The sequence below is a fragment of the Acartia tonsa genome, chromosome 12, assembly GCF_053477335.1.
Source record: "Acartia tonsa isolate MP-2025a chromosome 12, ASM5347733v1, whole genome shotgun sequence".
Classification (NCBI taxonomy): Eukaryota; Metazoa; Arthropoda; class Copepoda; order Calanoida; family Acartiidae; genus Acartia; species Acartia tonsa.
Window position 1 is genome coordinate 15,158,454 of NC_137271.1, and position 19,286 is coordinate 15,177,739.

General features: G+C 33.3%; 1 protein-coding gene across 1 annotated transcript in view; it reads right to left on the reverse strand.

Annotated features, from left to right (window-relative positions):
* LOC145333202 (uncharacterized) overlaps nt 1–19,286 on the reverse strand; it is a 37,454-nt gene that overhangs the window by 6,091 nt on the left and 12,077 nt on the right. Inside the window, exons 3-10 of the mRNA XM_080178348.1 lie at nt 12,109–12,175; nt 11,525–11,602; nt 11,164–11,229; nt 7,118–7,176; nt 5,182–5,345; nt 3,846–3,891; nt 2,201–2,267; nt 820–869 (exon numbers count right to left, since the gene is read on the reverse strand). Coding sequence (XP_080034474.1) covers nt 820–869; nt 2,201–2,267; nt 3,846–3,891; nt 5,182–5,345; nt 7,118–7,173 — 383 coding nt within the window. The 5' untranslated portion in view covers nt 7,174–7,176; nt 11,164–11,229; nt 11,525–11,602; nt 12,109–12,175. The remainder of the gene's footprint in view (nt 1–819; nt 870–2,200; nt 2,268–3,845; nt 3,892–5,181; nt 5,346–7,117; nt 7,177–11,163; nt 11,230–11,524; nt 11,603–12,108; nt 12,176–19,286) is intronic.

Sequence of the window (19,286 nt, forward strand, 5' to 3'; positions counted from 1 at the left end):
CTTTACTAGATAATAGAACGGGTTCGTATCAATACTGAAAATCATGTATAGAATTGTTTTACAGACATTATTCGCACGAATATCTAAATTATTATCATAATTTTTTATCTTAAAGATTTTTTATATCCGCAGAAAGCTGTCTATATTACGATTCGATAAATAACTAGTATTTACATCAAAGTATCAAACACTATTATTAAGTCTAACTTACTCAAATAAAATATATAAAAACATTTGTGAAAAAAAAATGTTCTATTATGTTTAATTTTATTCTTGCTGATTTTTCCCTAATTTGATCTAAAATATCTAATATTATAATAACTCTTAAAACGGAAATTCCTTCAGCTATCATAATCCAACCATTTGATTGAATAACTTTTGATAGCTAGTCCTTAATGTGCACTTGTAATAAGTTGCGATTGTTTTTGAGGCTCAAAAAATCTCCATACTTTTAGCATTTAACATAGTAGCACTACAGGTTCTGACTTTTTAGTTATGATCAGGTTTAGGCTGAGATTCGAACCGTTACCTCCTCTGCATATTGATACCATATTGGAGATAAAGAAGTGTGTTAATAAATGTATAAGTATAGATGTATGTGGTCCAAGTGGTGGTGACACTTTTCGTCTGCAAGCAAATTGCTTTTTATTCTTTTGTAGGAAATTGGCCATGTTTAATAGTTTATATTTCCGACGCTATTAGATGATTTCAAGAACCCAATATAGTAACCCTAACTAATGGACAGAGTTACATATAGCTCATGGCCCCTCTATTCTTTTACTTTAATAGTGTATTAATAGAATTTTAAAATAAATCTGCCTGCTAATTTTGCTGATATTAAACAGATGATTCTTGTCCGTCATATCAATCTAAACAACAAAATAACACACAATGATTTCGAAGGTGCTTTGACTTTTGTGTCAGAACCTAAATTGGGACATAGTGTATTTCATTACCCTTTGTTAGGTAACTTCATTTCACTTTTCAATAAAATTTAAAATGCAGCGGTTTTTGAGAAAATTAGATTTGAAAATTTTAAGTCAAATTTTCATCCCCTAGGAGTTATCGCATAATCATGACAAGAAAAGCAAAGATTATTTATCTAAAATTTTGAACAACTTTGCTTTCATAAAGTTCTTCATAAAACACTCCTGAAGGGAGTTAATTAATGGCCATTTTTATCAGTTGCTTTGCTAAGGTCACGGAAATTCAGCCTTAAATAAATCATATATAGAGATGTTTTATGAAAGACTTTATAAAAGCAAAGTTGTTAAAAATTTTAAATTAATAATCTTTGCTTTTCTTGTCATGATTATTCGATAACTCCTAGGGGATGAAAATTTAACTTGAAATTTTCAAATCTAATTTTCTCAAAAACCGCTGCATTTTAGATTTTATTGAAAAGTGAAATGAAGTTACCTAACCTAGGGTAATAAAATGCACTATGTCCAAATTTAGGTTCTGACACAAAAGTCAAAGCACCTTCGAAATCATTGTGAACAGATCTTCAACTGGAACACTTGAACATATGTAGTTATTTTTTGCGCAGATTACCAACTAACATAAGAGGCTTAATATCGCCTTATTAGTACGGTTGACGGTAGCTGGCGGCTCGCGGTCCGGTTGACTTTAAAGAATTATGTAAGTAGGTAGTAAGGGAAACGTGAAAATTGCAATATTTTATATATATCCTTACTATTTATGTCGCGCACATGACCTCCCGGCGACGAGCAGATGCGTTACGTTTTGAGCCACGATCGCGGGTTAATACATACATAGTTACGGAAACGTTTACAATATGTGTAATAACATATTTAAAGAACGAAAAAAGATAATTGTCGTGTTTTTCAGCAGGCTAATTTTTTAATAAAAAGTAAAATATTATAGAAATCTAGGACTAAATGTTTAAGTATGAAACATTATAGTAGCTGTCTATAATGCCTTAGCAAAATGAGGATAGTTGTCCCTGCTTTTGGCCTACCTATTCTATTAACGTCAAGAAATACCCAATACCCTATCTCTTTCCCCTTCCACTTTTTTTACCCCTACTATGACGTCAATAGAAAAGGTAGGCCAAAAGCTGTGACATCTAACCCCATTTTCCTAGGGCACTAAACACAGCAACCCAACTAAAAATTTTAAGCCTAAAAATGATGAAGATCTAAAAATTTATATCTATTGCCCTATAATTTATAGTTACCTTATCCTTGCAGTCTTTGAATCCGGACCAAAGTTCTGACGATGAAATATCCACAGAAATATCCGGCCTAGAAAAGTATGGTTTTAAGCTTTTTTTTATTGGGATTGAACGAACCCTTACTTACAATGACTCTCTCCTCACACACTAAGAAAAAAAGTGTGTAAAGATAGGGGGAGGGGAAATACAAGAGAAAAAATACATATATGACGGGGAGAAGGTGGGCTTCAATATCCGGCCCAAACTTCGTCATAAAAAGAGATGTTGAAAAATATGTAGTAATAACAGTTAGAACCTTAAAACCAAAGTCGTTGCTTGACTGCGACAATCTTAGGGATCTTAGGGTCATTACTTTCAACTGTATCTAGAAGTAACTTTAATTTAGTAACTAACGGAGTGACAGAAAAACATACCCTAAATAAAGGAAAGATGTGCTTCTAAGAAAATCAAACATATTTCTATACCCATTATGAATATACAATAAAACTTATTTGCACATTGTAATCATGCAAAAAGCAAATTAACATAAAAAGCAGGGACATGTATTGTAATTTTGTCAAAGATTATTTTGCCCTTACAAAGAACCCGAAGAAAACATAAGAAAAAAATTCAAAAAACTCAAAAAAGTCAAATTTATCATGTTATTGAAAAATATAATAAAACCCTCGCTTTCCAAAGAGGTGGACATGCAAACCATTCTTATTATAGATTAATAGCTGCAAGAATTTACAAAAATAATAAAAAGGGCAGGATGGACGTACGGACGTTCTTTTTCTGGTTAATCCTAATGAGTTCCCTTTCCTAAATTATCATATGTATCAATATTGACAATTATGTATATAATGTATAAAATTATGTATAGTATCGTATTATATCCAGTTTTCTACGAATATAAAAATGTACAATCATAAGATTAAAACCAGTTTTTTTAGCCCGTGGCTTCGGCATCTCGGGGCTACAAAAATGGTTTTAATCTTATGATTGTACATTTTTATATTCGTAGAAAACTGGATATAATACGATACTATACATAATTTTATATATACATTATATAATTGTCAATATTGATACATATGCTAATTTAGGAAAGGGAATAATATTTTTAAAATGTGCTTTTTTGGTCAGTTTTGTAACACAGCTACTCGTTAGGATTAAACAGAATTTTTTATTTTTGTAAATTCTTGAAGCTATTAATCTATAATGTAATAATAATTGTAAATTTTTATATCCGCTGAGAGCTGTTTATATTACAATGCGATTAATAACTATAATTGCTCACATTATAACAATATAATATAATAATATTTAAGTAGCACGGCAATAACAAGTTAAGAACATGGATTTAGTAAATCCTTATATTAAAGTAACAGAATGTCTATATGTCTGTTTATTTGTTTGTCTGCTTCTCAAGGTCTCGCTAAACTCTGTAGCTATATGGTTCTTCTAGGTAAAGCGAATACGATATTTTTTAATGTATCTTTAAAAAAAAACTAAATTGTAAAGTGGAAGATCAAATATAAAGTTCTAAATTAGCCAATAAACAAGCCAATTCAATTGTAATTTAAGGTAAACGTATGCCAGACAAACAAACATGCATTTCTCTACTTTTTTTAAATTAACTGCTGTTTTGTGAAGCGAGTGAAGTTACCTTGGAAAAGCATTGAAAGCTGAACATTCCACTCTCACTTCTTCACCTTAATACAAAACAAGGGTGATTATGTCTGAGACGAAGCCCATTTTGTTCCGAATTTGTATCACTTTTGAAAAGTGCGACTCCAGTTACGTCATATTTTTCTTTCCCGAAAAGGGGAAGGGGGGAAGAAAATCTCTTCAAAAGAGATGGGGAAAACCCCCTTTTCTCTCATCTCTTTTTTCTTCCCCCCTTCCCTTTTTTTTTCTTTCCCCCTTCCCTTTTTCGGGAAAGAAAAATATGACGTAACTGGAGTCGCACTTTTCAAAAGTGATACAAATTCGGAACAAAATGGGCTTCGTCATGTCTAATATAATCATAGCTTTTTAAATATTTTTTTTCAGGGCTTAGCAGCCATGCATTAGCCTCAAATTTAAACCCGCTTGTGAGCCAAAAAATTCCGAAAAGATAGATTGTCTGTTTTTTAAGAGGTTTAGACATCTAGCTCATTTTTATATGACAATTTTACTGAGGCCCACATTTGGCTGGCCCGCGGCTGCCGAGCCCTGCGGAGAGAAATATATAATATATTAGTCCTTGTTTTTTTTTAAATTTTTTAAATTTGAAAATAATTTTTTCGCAAAGCCTAACCCTGCACGACCTAACCTTTAAAGCCCTAACCCTGTCGGGCTCACAAGTACCCAATATTACCTAACCTAACCTGGCCTAGAATAATAAATAAACCAGAGGTGGATCCTTAAAAACAAACTTTTTGCCTCACTGCCTCACTAAAATCAGTGAGGCTCGCTAAGAATTAGGTGGGGATAATTTTGCCTCACTGCGAGCCTCACTGATTTTTGTGAGGCAGTGAGCCAAAAAAGTTTTTTAAGGATCCACCTCAGGATACGTTGACAAACTATGAAAATTTTAAAAGTCAGTTTAATTTTTCTATCAAAGTTTATGTGTATAACCTACTAATGACATGACAATGGTCGATAAATTAATGGACGAAAAGTGTTTATATATTCAGTTATAGTTTAAGAAACAAAAAATGGACAAAATAAGACAAACGAACATAATTACATTGCAGAGTATGCAATTAAATAATAGTTATTTCTCGCATCGTGTTGTAAACAGCTTTTCGCAGATATAAAATATATAATTATATCATTTAGCCCGTGCCTTCGGCATCTCGGGGCTAACAAACTGGTTTTAATATTATGATTGTACATTTTTATATTCGTAGAAAACTGTGTATATTACGATGCTAGACATATTTTTTTGTATAGATGAGAACCGGTTCTAATCCACCGGATATTAATCGGTTTCGAATGGATACAAGAAACTTTATTACCTAAATGTCCAACTATTAGGTTATCATTCTCATCATTATCAAAACTATTATCAGTGAAGTTCTCAAATAGTCCGCTAGGCGTATCTGTGTAGTTGAGAAAATAGTCACCAGGTGGATCCGATAGTTCAGTCTCGTTAAATATTTCTGGCAGTGATGTTTCTTCCCTGAAGAGATTAATAGTTATTTATCGCATCGTATTATAGACAGCTTTCCGTGGATATTAAAAGGAAAGATTTTAGGATTAAACCAGTTTTGGTAGTGGGACAAAGTGAATAAAAATCAGCCATGTGACGTCAATGAGGGACTATTCATCTCTTTTTACAGGGGTTTTCTTTCCCACTTCTTCACTCATCTCCTTAATATTTTTAAGACGTCACATGGCTGATTTTTGAGTCACTTTGTCCCTCTACCCAGTTTTGTAGCCCAGAGGTCAAATAAACTAATCTACTACCCATTCTTACCCTAATTATTTAACATTTAGCTAAGTCTTAACTTTAAAAATTAGAAATAATTGGATGATTATTTTGCCACCCGTTGCCCTCTCCCCTTCTCTTTGGTTAATTAATCTAGCCTTTCTCATCAATTTCTGATACAGTGCTCTAGGAGCTAGGGGCATAGTCGTTAGAATATCTATAATACAAAATAGTACGATGTCTGTCTGTCTGTCTGAAGCTTAAGATCTCAGTAACCACTAAACCAATTGAGCTCTACTCTTCAGGGAATATACAGGGTGCGCCACATAAATCCGGACTTTTTTCAAACGGCCATAGCACCAAAACTACTTGACCAATCATGACGTTTGACCACACTATAAAAAGATTGGGTAATTACCTTTTTGCCCATAAAAATTTTTAGACGATGGAGGACGTGTTCTCCGAGCTGGCAGCGCTTATTTTCAACATGGCAGAATCGAAACGCGCAGAAAGTTTACCCTGGATTCTTGACTAGGGCCCACTAAATATGACCTCAGCCCATCTGTAGGTGAGGTAGAGTTATGCAACTTGCTGGGGATACTGTTAGATACACAAGTAAGACACTAGAAAAGACTAGAGCTCTCTATCTGAAATGGCTTAACCGTAGTACTCCATCAAAGTGAAACGTGGCAGATTTTGAGATGTCAAAAACGTCAAAAATCGTGAAAATTCGTGAAAATTTCTCGGTTCTCGACTACATGGGCCCATTTGTAACCTTAAAACTCGTTTTAGACTATGTGTTGCGATGATAACCCTTGCTTAATCTTCATGCCATTTCCAAAAAAGTATTGAACGTGGTTCTAGCTTAATTGTGGCCCAAATGAGAGCCGCCGTGTCGAAGTGTAGCTTGAAAGATGGGTGAATTTGGATCCTGCAGTTACTCACGTCCCTAAGGAGATATGGCCTCCCAGCAGCCCCGATCTTCATCCAATTGACTTTTGGGCCTGGAGCGCCATTAAAGCATGAACCAATAGACGCGCCCATACCACAAAGACCTCCCTCATTGCCACTATGAAGGAGAACTTCGCCAGCTTGGACAGAGACATGGTGACCAGGGTCTGGGGACGGTTCAGGGGGCGGGTAGAGGCGGTGATTGAGGCTGGCGGCGATTTTATTGAATAATCTAATAGTCATATAGCTAGTTTGCTTCCCAGTTTTTAAAATTCAATAAAATCTTTAAAATTGACGATTTTATGTTCATTTTTTTTAAAATAAGAAAAAGTCCGGATTTATGTGGCGCACCCTGTACCTACTGATCCTGTAATGGTTTTGAGCTATTTATTGGGGGAGAGGGGGCCCCTAACCTCTTAAATTAAAAAAAAAAATTCCACCTAAAATATTTTTTATTTCATTCTAAAACTAAAATTTAAAAAAGGGGGCGGTCGACTAACCCCCGCCCCCGTAGCCGCTATTACATATATAAAGTAGCTGCGCAACTAGAAATGTAATGTTTCTTGTATTACCTGATTTGGGTAATAAGAATGGATGGAATCATGGCGACTTGCAGGTCTACAAACATTTTCTAAAATAATATAATATCTTAGTTATATATATCATTGTATTATAGACAGCTTTCCGCGGTGATAAAAATGACTAATCATAAGATTAAAACCAGTTTTGTTACCCCATCTGGCTGAAGTTAAAACTGGTATTAATACTTTGTTTTTTATTTTAATATTCGTAGAAAACTGGCTCTAATACAATACGATACATGATTTTTCAGAATCGGTTTCGAAGCCATTCTGGAAACAATGTTATATTTTATGAATTATTTGACGCATTTTAAATTCAGTTCTATGGTTACTAAAGGCTGCGCCCTTTGCATCTGTAATTAAATGGGTTTGGAGGGGTCAAAAAATAGCCTGAGCCATCCCAATACCTCAGTTTAATAGAAAATAGCATAAAACCATATCTAGACCTATGTTAAGCTTCCCTAAAAGAGAGTACTCAATTTGTTTAATAGTTCCCGAGATCGTAACGGACAAAAAAGACTTTAATTATTTATATGAAAAAAATTTCTATTACATTCAGAGGGAGGGAGGGGACACTAGTCCCCAATATTTTGTAATCACTTTTTCTTCTTCGTTGGCTCAACAGATTTGCGGACTATTATTTAATTTTAATTGATTGGTTCATTAAGTTTAGTATCCAAACGTTTAAACCCCTATTAATAATCTACAGGAGGGATAATTTTGTGTATCAACATTGGGGATGTACATTAATTAATCAACCATAGTCTTATCCCTTTAGATCTCTGATAATTGTTCTAGCAATAATTATGTAGATCAATGTACACAATAACAAAAAATCATTAAAAGATTTAAAGAATATCTAAATCTTATTATTTTTTCATCCTATGTCAATTAGCTAAATATATTAGGATTTTGGGGAATATAAGCACATTAAAACAAGTAAAAGAATGTTCATAAGCTTTGCAAAAAGCTGAATTCATTATATTCAAACGGATCCCGGGATGATTCTAGGCTTTTTTACCGCCCTCCTTCCCAATACGTTATGTTATAACATGTAAACATTATTTCAAAAATGGGTTCTAAAAACTGATTAAAATCCTCTGTATTAGATCGGTTCTGAGCATTGTATTGCAGACAATCTTCTACGAATATCAAAATAAAAATCATAAAATTAAAACCAGTTTTGTTGGTCCAGACCTTCGACCCCTCAGAGTCTCACAAGAATGATTTTAATACGATGATATTAAAAACGGGTATAGTCCCTTTCGTAACATCGCACCTTATGGGGCGATTCTTCGTATTTTTCACAGTAGCTTTTCTCCTATTTCTAGCCCTGCGGGGGGCTTTAACCCTGCGGGGCCTATTACCTAACCCTGTGGGGCAATCACCTAACCCAATATAACCTAACCTAACCTAAAATAACCTATAAAAAGCCATTTTAAAAATACGACGAATCGCCCCTTACGGGGCGATGTTACGGAAGGGACTATTCCCGAAAAAACTGTTAGGAGTAAATTATGGCAGATGATGTATCTAAAAGACGAAACAAAATTAACGACCTACTCGTTCAGACACATTTTCAGATAAGTTTAGTATGAATGCTTTTTGGCACAAAGAAATTTTTTTTTTTTTAAATCATAAAACTTATAATAACGCAAAGCATCTAGTGACGAAAGAAACGAATCCAAACATTGTTAGAAATTAATTTATTTAATTTATTAAGACTTACATGTGCTATGAAACTTAATAGTCTATCAATCCTAAAAAAATATCCCCCCCCCCCCTCCAAAAAATAGTTCTAGGGACATCCATCTATCTAACAAATAGTAGAAAAGGGCACTCAAAGACTTTTTAATCAAGTTGTTTTTCTTTTATTCAGGAAGGAAGGGAACTAGTTGAAAATAAATTTTATGATTTTGTTCTGCTATTAATTAGCTTAATGGGGTTCTATTAAACTTTAATTGGGTTGTACAAAGTACAAATGTCCTTAATTTTCCACCATTGTCTTATCCCTTTAGATTTCTGCCATCCCCTCTCCCCCCCTCACCTATTTGGCACATACCTAATCATAATAAAGATTATACAGGGGTAAGGGGATAGAACAATAGAAAAAAACCTTATTTTCATATGGATGAAAATCTGCTGTAATTCAATGATTTATATCCACAATATTGCTTTAGATAACAGACATATTATGATAATGGATTTATTATTACTTGAATCTTACACCAGATTTTCATGTTCTCTATTAAAGTGATTCTTCGTGGCGGGCTAAAATAATGATATCCCCCTTTACACCATCCTCTCTCCTCTTATTGGATAAAGAAAAAGACCAATTAATAACCGAGGAAATAGCAACATAAATTGACGAAAATTTTTCCCCTGTCATAATATCCCCGTATATTATTCTTCCATTATTATAACTAATAATTATAATTAGTACACTAAAAAGTAATCCTCGCAGCTGTCTAAAATATCGATTTCCCCCAACCACTTTACCCTATCTTCCTCTCTCTTACTTGATGAACGAACTGACCAATAAATGAGGTCCATAGAAGCAAGTTAAAATAACGACAAATTTTCCCCTGTCATAATATCAACGTATTCTACATCCATTTACAGGGCATATTATTGTTATTGGGGGATAGAAAGGGATATAGATTGATTTTATTGCCATTATCCTCTCCCTCCCTGTGATATCCCAATGTTAGAATATGATTGATTTCTCAAATCCCATTATGTTACGTCCAAATAATTTTTTTATTAGCAAAAAACATTATTGATGTACTAGTATTATTATTAATAGTATAGGTAACTACTTTATAAATATGTTATGTCCGCTTTTAGCTGTACAATAAATATCTACTTTTTTCTTTTTATTAGAACTAGCAGCTACGCCCCTAGAAGCCTCTAGGGACACGTACAATTGTAAATTGTTTCTTTTCAATCTATTTTAAAATCCGCTATATATAAAAAATATTTTTTGCCGATAGTTGGTGTTAGTTATGTTTTTAGCTAATTTTAAAAATGTCCACAGGGCAGCGTTTTCAATTTTTTTGTCGATTTCTCTGGGGAGGGTGGTGGTACCCTCCCACAAAATAGTCATAAACCTTCCGGGGACCTATGAGAAGCTACCCTGTTAAGAAGAACCCAATTTGTTTAGCGATTAGCGAGATCCTTCGGTACAAACATACAAACACACCACACAAACACATAGACATCCTGTTACTTTATTATAAGGATGCCCTTTTTTTTTTGGGGGGGGGGTATTAGACATGATCCCTACAACTGGGTTGGGTGTGACCACTGGATTTTGGGTACTACTACTTTGAACCAACCAATCAATTTGTCATAAAAGTTTTAAGCCAGCGAATAGGAGATAATATTAATTTTGGTTACCATTAAAATTTTAGGATATTCTCACTCTTTCTTTTTAAAAGCAAAGCTTTTCTATAATTAGGGTCGGTCCGTCCTTACGTCCGTAACGGATAGCTTTTTCCGTTAATTTAGGCATGTTAGAATTGTCCTATCGATTTCAAATTTTGCATGGTGATTCCTGTAGTAGTTAGGTACGATTTAGAAAGCGTAGCAACTCTATAATCATTACCAAAATGTCCGTACGTCCATTTCAAACATGTTGATTTTTTTATTTTTTTATTATTCACAAATTTTTATGTGATCTAATCATCAGATTGATATAATTTTTGGTATATTGATTCCTGGGACAACAAAGTATAATGTAATAAGCGAAGTAACTCTATAATCAAGTTTTAAAAATGTAAGTATATCAAGCAGTTTTTCAACAAATTTACTTACAAATTTGCTTTTACTCTTATAAATTTATATTATGATAATTAAGTTCTAACACTATACAAGTGTTAATGTCCGTTTGTTCTACCGTTTCAGTGCTTCGCTTTTATGAGTGTTGTCATCCTTGTTTCCTTTACATGTCCGTTTGTCGTCCATCTATGATTTGTATGAGCTTCGCTACTTATTGATGTTGTTATCCTTGTTTTTTTTTTATGTTATTACTGCACCTGTGATCTAAAATCTTCGTCGTATGTTACAATACAAGCCCAGGCCCCGTGGTCAATGGATTTAGCCTAAAAAATCAATATAAAATATTACTTGGATGTTGGACCAAATTTTCAAGTACTCTGTAAGTCCCAACTGACTAAAATAACGATAACCCCTTTACCCTATCCTCTCCCCTTCTACTGGATGAATAAACTGACCAATAAATGATATCCATGTTAGCAACCTAATTTGACGACAATTATACCCCTGTCATAACATCCACGTATGTTCTATATAACCATTAACTTGGCTTTAAAAAAAACTTAATTGGGAGAAGGATGATTTCCCCTCCATTATCTTAACCCTGTAATAAAAACCTACCTGGAATCTAATGGAACAAATAGTATCATTTCCAGAAATCTGGATCCGAGGATTCCCGCAGGCCTGCGACACGGAACCCTATGATTACAAGGACAATTAGGTCTATTAGTAGTGCTGCAATTACATTACGCCCCTAGAGGCCTCTAGGGACACATAAAATTGTTTCTTTTCAATCTAATTTAAAATTAGCTATTTACCAAAAATATTTTTCGCCGATAGATGGTGTTAGTTATGTTTTAAACTAATTACAAAAATGTCTGCAGGACGGCGTTTTTTTTATATATATTTTTTCATTTTGTCGGTTTCTCTGGGGTGGGTGGCGGTACCCTCCCCTTAAATAGTTATAAACCTTCCCGAGGCGTATGAGAAGCTACCCTGTAAAGGAGAACCCGGTCGGTTCAGCGGTTAGCGAATCCTTCGGTACATTAAAACAGACACACAGACAAACACACATCCTGTTACTTTAATATAAGGATTTTAAAAAATTTCCAATGAAGCATTTGTCGTTATCGATGACAAATATGCATACAAACTTGCGTGAGAAATAATCCTACTTTTAGGGTAGCTTCGCTTCTAGACATTACCTTTTTATTATTAATGGCACACTGTCTCTCTTCTAAAGGCGAAGTCCAAACACAGAAGAACCAGGGTCTAAACATATTGAAGTAAAAGAATAGAGGGGGCAGAGGTTAAATAATTGTATGTTTATGGGGTGGGGACCCTGTGCTGACCTTTAATTGGGACTATCAGGCAATAGCGCCGGAAATGTTAACACTGCAATAACGCTACAAAAGAGCATAAAACAATTTTCTAGCAGCCAAAAAAGTTCCAGGTAGTTGTCTTATCTTATCTTATCTTATATAATAAACTTTTTAAGTGTATTTCAGTCTTGGGATGCTTTCAGGATGCTAGGCTTTATCCTTTTAAATTCCCAAAAGGCTAGGGGCTCAGCTGCTAATATTAACCTATATAGATAGATAGCAGCAGGGGTGAAGGGAATAATTACATTGGACTTTAAATTACACCGGTACCCAAAGTTTGAAAACCAAGTTATCTTATAAAAAACTTATATATATTTAATTTTGATTTGTTAGTTTCAACTCGAAGTGTCCAAACTTTTTAACCAATAAGTTTAATCTACAGAAGGGGTAATAGTGTTTATCATCATTGTGTATGTTTATCAATTTCTCGTCCATTGTCTTATCCCTGGATAGATAGATATTAATTTGTTGTATATATGTTTATATGTCCTTGATTAAGGATTATTTTATACTAATCAGCGGGTTTTGCCAATAACAAGGATTAAGGAATCGTCGTATTTTATAAAGTAGTGAGAAATTTTTGTTTGTAGCGAACCACTGAACCGAAATGGTTCTCCTGTACAGTGTATCTTCTCATAGGTCAGGGAAAGGTTTGTAACTATTTTGGGGAGGGTATCATCAACCTCTCAAAAGAAATCGGTATTATCCTCTTAGAAAGAGGATAACGCCAAGAAATCTCCTCAAGAAAAAAAAATCTTTTTTTTATTACACCTTCTTTAAAAAACTGAAGCTAGAGACGAGTAGTGGGGGGGGGGGGGACTTTTCTCCCACCTCAACTGCCCCTAGAGGAATCTAGGGGTGCAGCTGCTAGTAATTTAAAAGTTCTGAAATTTGAAGTTTGACCTAAGTTAAATAATCCGCGAGGGAGGGGACAATGGCAGTTGAATTCGTATTTTTAAAAAATTCTTACCATCTACAAAAGGTAACAATGTTAAATAAAAATATATATTTTTCGTCCATTATCCCTCTCTTTTATCTCTGGAAAAGATTATTATCTTATTATTTTCTGCAAACCAAGTTTCCTTCTAGATTTAGAAGTGAAACTATTCCATGATTTGAAATGACTGTTCTATAAAATATATTATCCATCACTATGGCTTCGAAACCGATTAATATTCGGTGGATAAGAACCGGTTCTCAGCCATACTAAAAAATCATGCAGACTTTTTTTCCGAATATATAAAATAAAACCATAAAATGAATGCAAGATTTGTTAGGCTTGCATGGCCTTCATCCCTTGAGGCTAACAAAACTGGTTTTAAAATTAAAATTTTTCTTTTTACTCTCCGCGGAAAGATGTCTATTCTTTTTTTTGTCGGTCCTTCTGTCTGTAAGAAACGGAATTAGGGAAGCATGCTTGGCCGCAATTTAAGTTAGATTTTTTTTGTAAAGTTTTCTCTGCCAATGAGCATCTCTTTGCTTTTCTTTAAACTATTTATCTTTTTGGGTCGTTGAAAGAAAACGAAGTAGCAGGTTTTGTCTCTCTTTCACACTCTCACTCTCTCTCCCTTACACTCCATGTCCATATATCTTTCACATTTTCTCCCTTGCTCTTTTCCTATCTCTCTCTTACTGTCTCTCTCTATCTCTCTCATCCTCTTTCTTTCTCTCTCCACCTCTTTCTTTCTCTGTCTCTGTCTCTCTCACTGTCTCTCTATCTCTCCTCCTATATTTTATAAAAAGGATTAACGCTATCAGTACATGACATATAATTGGTAAGTCTTATATTCCGCACAAGAATGGATATAGTATATACGGGGATATTATGACAGGGGAAAAATTGTCATCAGTTTAGGTTACTTACATGGAACTCATTCGTTTATCAAGTAAGAGGGGAGGGGATGGGGGGTATCGTTATTTTAGCCCACTGCGATTTTCACTTAACTAGAAAACATGAAAATCTGTTGTAACATCCAATTAATGATAAACTATTTGCACAATCAATTCATCAGAAGGCGCATATTATTACAAAAGCACAAACTGCCCCTTTTAATTTGTTTCATTGCCAACACCAATCAAACTTAGTCATGTTAGAATTGTACTATCATTTTTAAACTTAATATACCTGTAACAGTAAATTAAAATTTAGAAAGCGTAACAACGTCTGTATGTTTTTTCTACTTTTTTATTGTATGATATAATTATCCCATTAACTTGATTTTTGGAATATTTCTAGGATGATTAGGCATAGTGTTACATGTAATCCATCTCTAAAATAAATCTTAAAAAAGAAGTAGTCAATATATTTTTTTTACAAAGTAGTAAGTTTGATTTCTCTATTTCAGGGGAGTTTCACATAGGTTCCAGGATGGTTTTAGGCTATTCTATTTGTAGATTTAAGTCTTTTGATGGATTGAGACTTATATTTAATATTCTAATATAGAGCCTCTAGGTGCTCGGGTGCAGCTACCAGTGTTATTTTATATTTGTTCTTCTGACCGCCCGAATTAATAGGCCAAACTATTATGGATGTTGTCTTTTTTGTTTATATGACACTAGAGGCTTAAGCCCCTAGAGGCCTCTAGGGACACATAAAATTGTTTCTTTTCAATCTATTTTAAATTAGCTGTTTACCAAATTTAATTTTATTCGCCGCTAGATGGTGTTAATTATGTTTATAGCTAATTACAAAAATGTCCCCAGGCCGGCGGTTTTTTTTAATTTAAAAAATGTTGTCGATTTTTCTGGGGTGTGTGGTGGTACCCTTCCCCAAAATAGTTATAAACCTTCCCGGGGCGTATGAGAAGCTACCCAGTTAAGGAGAACCCAATCGGTTCAGTGGTTAGCGAAATCCTTCGGTACAAACAGACAAACATCCTGTTACTTTATTATAAGGATTATTGAAACTTGTAGATGTTTATGAACCACTTGATATTATGATGATATGCGGAATTTATTGGACACCCGGATAATTGGTTTATACTGGCCACAATAACATATCTATCTATCTATCTATTTACCCGTTAGTAGAAGTCGATTTTTGGAAGATCTTACACCAGATTATCATGTACTCTATAAAACGACACACCCCAACCACCCCCTTACCCCATCCCCTTCCCTCCTACTGAGGTTGAACGAACTGACCAATAAATGATGCCCATGTTAGCTACCGAAATTGACGACTTTTTCCCTGTCATGATATCTATCTATCTATGTATTCATACGCAACACAGATAAGGAATCTCGACCACAAAGATTTTTTTATCCAATCTTGACAAGTGAGGTATTTTTAGAAAGAGGAATATACATAGAAAACGCCTATGTAAATTAGAAAATCCGCAGAAATAATATTTGCAAGTTATTTGCAAAAATCTGCAATGTTAATTTGCAAAATTAATTTCATGCCCTAAATGACTGATTTAGAAAAAAATCTTTTTATGAAATGTTTTTATCTATAAGTTTAGAACATACTTAAGGCAAAAAAACTTTCTTTAGTGTTACTTTTTTCACCTTATATATGAAAAAAGCAGTTTCTCACAATTTATGATAAAAAAAGGTATAGGAACAAAAAATATTTTTTTTCTTGATGTAAACACAATAATTGGCATAAAATCTATCATCCTAAATGTAAAAATCAGATATAGACTCCTTTTTAGAGCAACTATAGTGCAAAAAGTAATCAAGACATTTTTGCAAAGTATGAAAATCTAAAGAAAATAGTTCTTTTTGATTTTGATATACATATCAGATAAATGTATATAAAATTAGTGATCAAAAACTATAAACAAGTTATAACTTTTTTCAACCCTATCATTGATTAAAATGCACTTTTAGGTTTACTCATTACCAAAGTTGCACATAAGAACTCTTTTTATTAAGTTATTAAACAAAATAAATTCAAATCAACAATTAGACGTTTTTTATAATGCAGTAGACCATTTTGTAGTTGTTTTTTTTTGGCATTTATTTTGTTTAATTACTACATAAAAAGAGTTTTTATGCACTGCTTTAGTAATTCTTAAACCTAAAAGTGCAATTTAATCAATGACAGTGTTGAAAAAACTCTTTTTATGTAGTAATTAAACAAAATAAATGCCAAAAAAAAAACAACTACAAAATGGTCTACTGCATTATAAAAAACGTCTAATTGTTGATTTGAATTTATTTTGTTTGCAGATTTTTGCAAATAACTTGCAAATATGATTTCTGCGGATTTTCTAATTTACATAGGCGTTTTCTATGTATATTCCTCTTTCCAAAAATACCTCACTTGTCAAGATTGGATAAAAATTTCTTTGGGGTCGAGATTCCATAACTGTGGCAATATATCTATCTACTTAACCCGCTAGAGGAAGTCGATTTTTAGAACATAAAAATAGTCTAAAATCGGTTAGGCTGTTTGTTTGTCTGTCGATTTTCATGGTAAAAATACAATTAAAAAAAAAACAAATAATAGAAATTACGGAAAGCATGAGATTTATATTTTTTGGAAAGGTAAAAATCGATACATGTTATAATTCAGTTAAGCCTTTAGTGTAGAATAGTCAGGAACAAAGTTATAGGTAATATTTAAAAAATATATTTTCGAAAATAAATATTTATCGCATCGTATTATAGACAACTTTCCGCAAATATTAATAACAGTTTTGTAAGCCCGGGCCTTTGGTTTCTCGAGGCAAATATGAATGGTTTTAAGCATATAATTTTAATTTTATTATTCGTAGTAAATTGTCTGTAATAAGATGCTATACATGAGTTTTCAGTATTGAGAACCGAATACAGCGGATAATAATCTGGTTTAAAGGAAAAGTTTTTTTATCGCATCTTATTGTTGACAGCTTTCCGCGGATATTAAAATTAAAATCTATGAGATCAAAACAAGTTTTTTTTCTATCCACCCACTAACTTATTACAATTGCGTTAAAGTTAACATAAGTGTCTAAACTTTTCTACCTATAAATTTACTCTACAAAATGGTTATTTTGTTTATCGTAATTAGTTATTATCCAATGTCTTATCCTTTAATATCCCTGGAAAGTAAAGGGTTATTGTACTCAAACATTGCAAAAGAAAATAATAATTGCAAATCATATTCATTCATGTTTTTATATTCAGTAAATATTATTTTGAAACAATTAAAAGTTATTTATCGCATCGTATTATAAACAGCTTTCTGTGGATTTAAAAATGTACAATTATAAGATAAAAACTAGTTTTGTAAGCCCTGAGATGCAGTTTATTATTGTACATTTTTTATACTCGTAGAAAACTTGACATAATACGATACGATACATGATTTTTTAGAATGGCTTATAATTGGTTCTAATTCAGCGGATATTAAGCGGTTTCGAAGCCATAGAGGAATGCCATGGTCAAAAACAAGTACACAGCTCATGAATTACCAAGCACTTATAGGAACTTCCAGACATATGTAGGTTTTGCAATCAAATGGTTGACCTCCTAATTAAAAAGATTTTGTTTAGAGCTGCACCAAAATATGACCTAATAGTGTATCCCGGCCTCAAGAGGTTATCCAGGTTAAGATGAGGTATTCATTGATGTATAATACATTGAAATAATGTACAGGAGTATTTCAGGGACGTTGCCGTTTCTACACCTGGCAGACATACAGTAAATTCGACAGTAATTCGCTAAATATATAGATAGATAGATAGATAGATAGATATTTATTAATTCCACTAATTATAACAATTATTATATAAGTTCATTACATTGAATAAACAATATCAATAATAAGATAATTAATATAACTAGGAAGATCATGGCACTACATTTGTATAATAGATACTATTGTAGATTTACCCATGACTTAATTATAATTTTCATGTTACTGATTGTGAGAAGACGGCGGAGGACAAGGCAGGCTGAAGGCTGAGAGTATGTTTATAAGTAATTATTTTATGGACCTGTACAAGGGTTACTGTGTAGGTTTTAGTAGCAGATATTGCAGTTATGATCGCTACAGTTTATGAATAGTTTGTATTTATCTATAAAGTGTTTTAGTATTGCTTTTTTAAATTTTTTTCTGTTTTTTATTTGTTGGTATGATGACAAGTATACATTATACATCTAACACTGGCATTTAAACATCCAAAATTGTCAAATATACATCTAAAATTTTTAATATGTCATAAATACATCCTGTATTTAATTGTCTATAGACGGACATACGAACATATCCTATTTATACAGTAGATGCATAAATCATACTATTTGAGGATTTTATGTTTTACCGGTCACCAATAATGTAAATCATCCACAAAATCATTTGGTCAATGCAGTCATTTTAGAGATCCTAAGTAACAAAACTAGAAAAACTTTCTTGTAATAAAGTAGTACTGTTTTTTTGTCTGTAGCTTGAACTACTGAACCGACTGGGTTGAATCTCCTTGGTTCCTTGGATAGTTTTAGTCTATTCTTTTTCACTTTCCTATTCATTTAATACAGATCCCCCGGGTGCTTGGGGGTCAACCGCTTTTATATGTACTTAAAAAGTGAATGTTTTCAGGGAAGAAGGGATAGGACAATGGTCAGTAAATTAAACTACCACTACAACTCTTAGGCTTTATAGAAAAAGAAAAGTTTGCAGGAAATTTTATCTGTGACCATCGGACATGCGCCTAGAGGCCTCTAGAGGCACTATAAGGAAGGGGGAGAGGACCGACCCTCCACTTCTAATTTGAATTTGAAAAAAATGTATGGGGGAGGGTGTTATAAGTGTTGGTGCCCACCTTAAAATGAACCTTCCTAATAATTACTCTTAAGGAAAAACATATCGGTTCAGCGGTCAGCGAAATCCTTCAAAACACACAGACGGACATCCTGTTACTTTTATATAATGATTGTCCCCTCTCTCCCTGGCATGTAATCCTTTCATTTATTGTTAGTGTCAGGTTTCTAGGAGTTAATCTAATCTAATCAATAACAAGGATGAAAACATTCATAAAGGCGAAGCTCCGCCATTCAGGTTGACATACTAA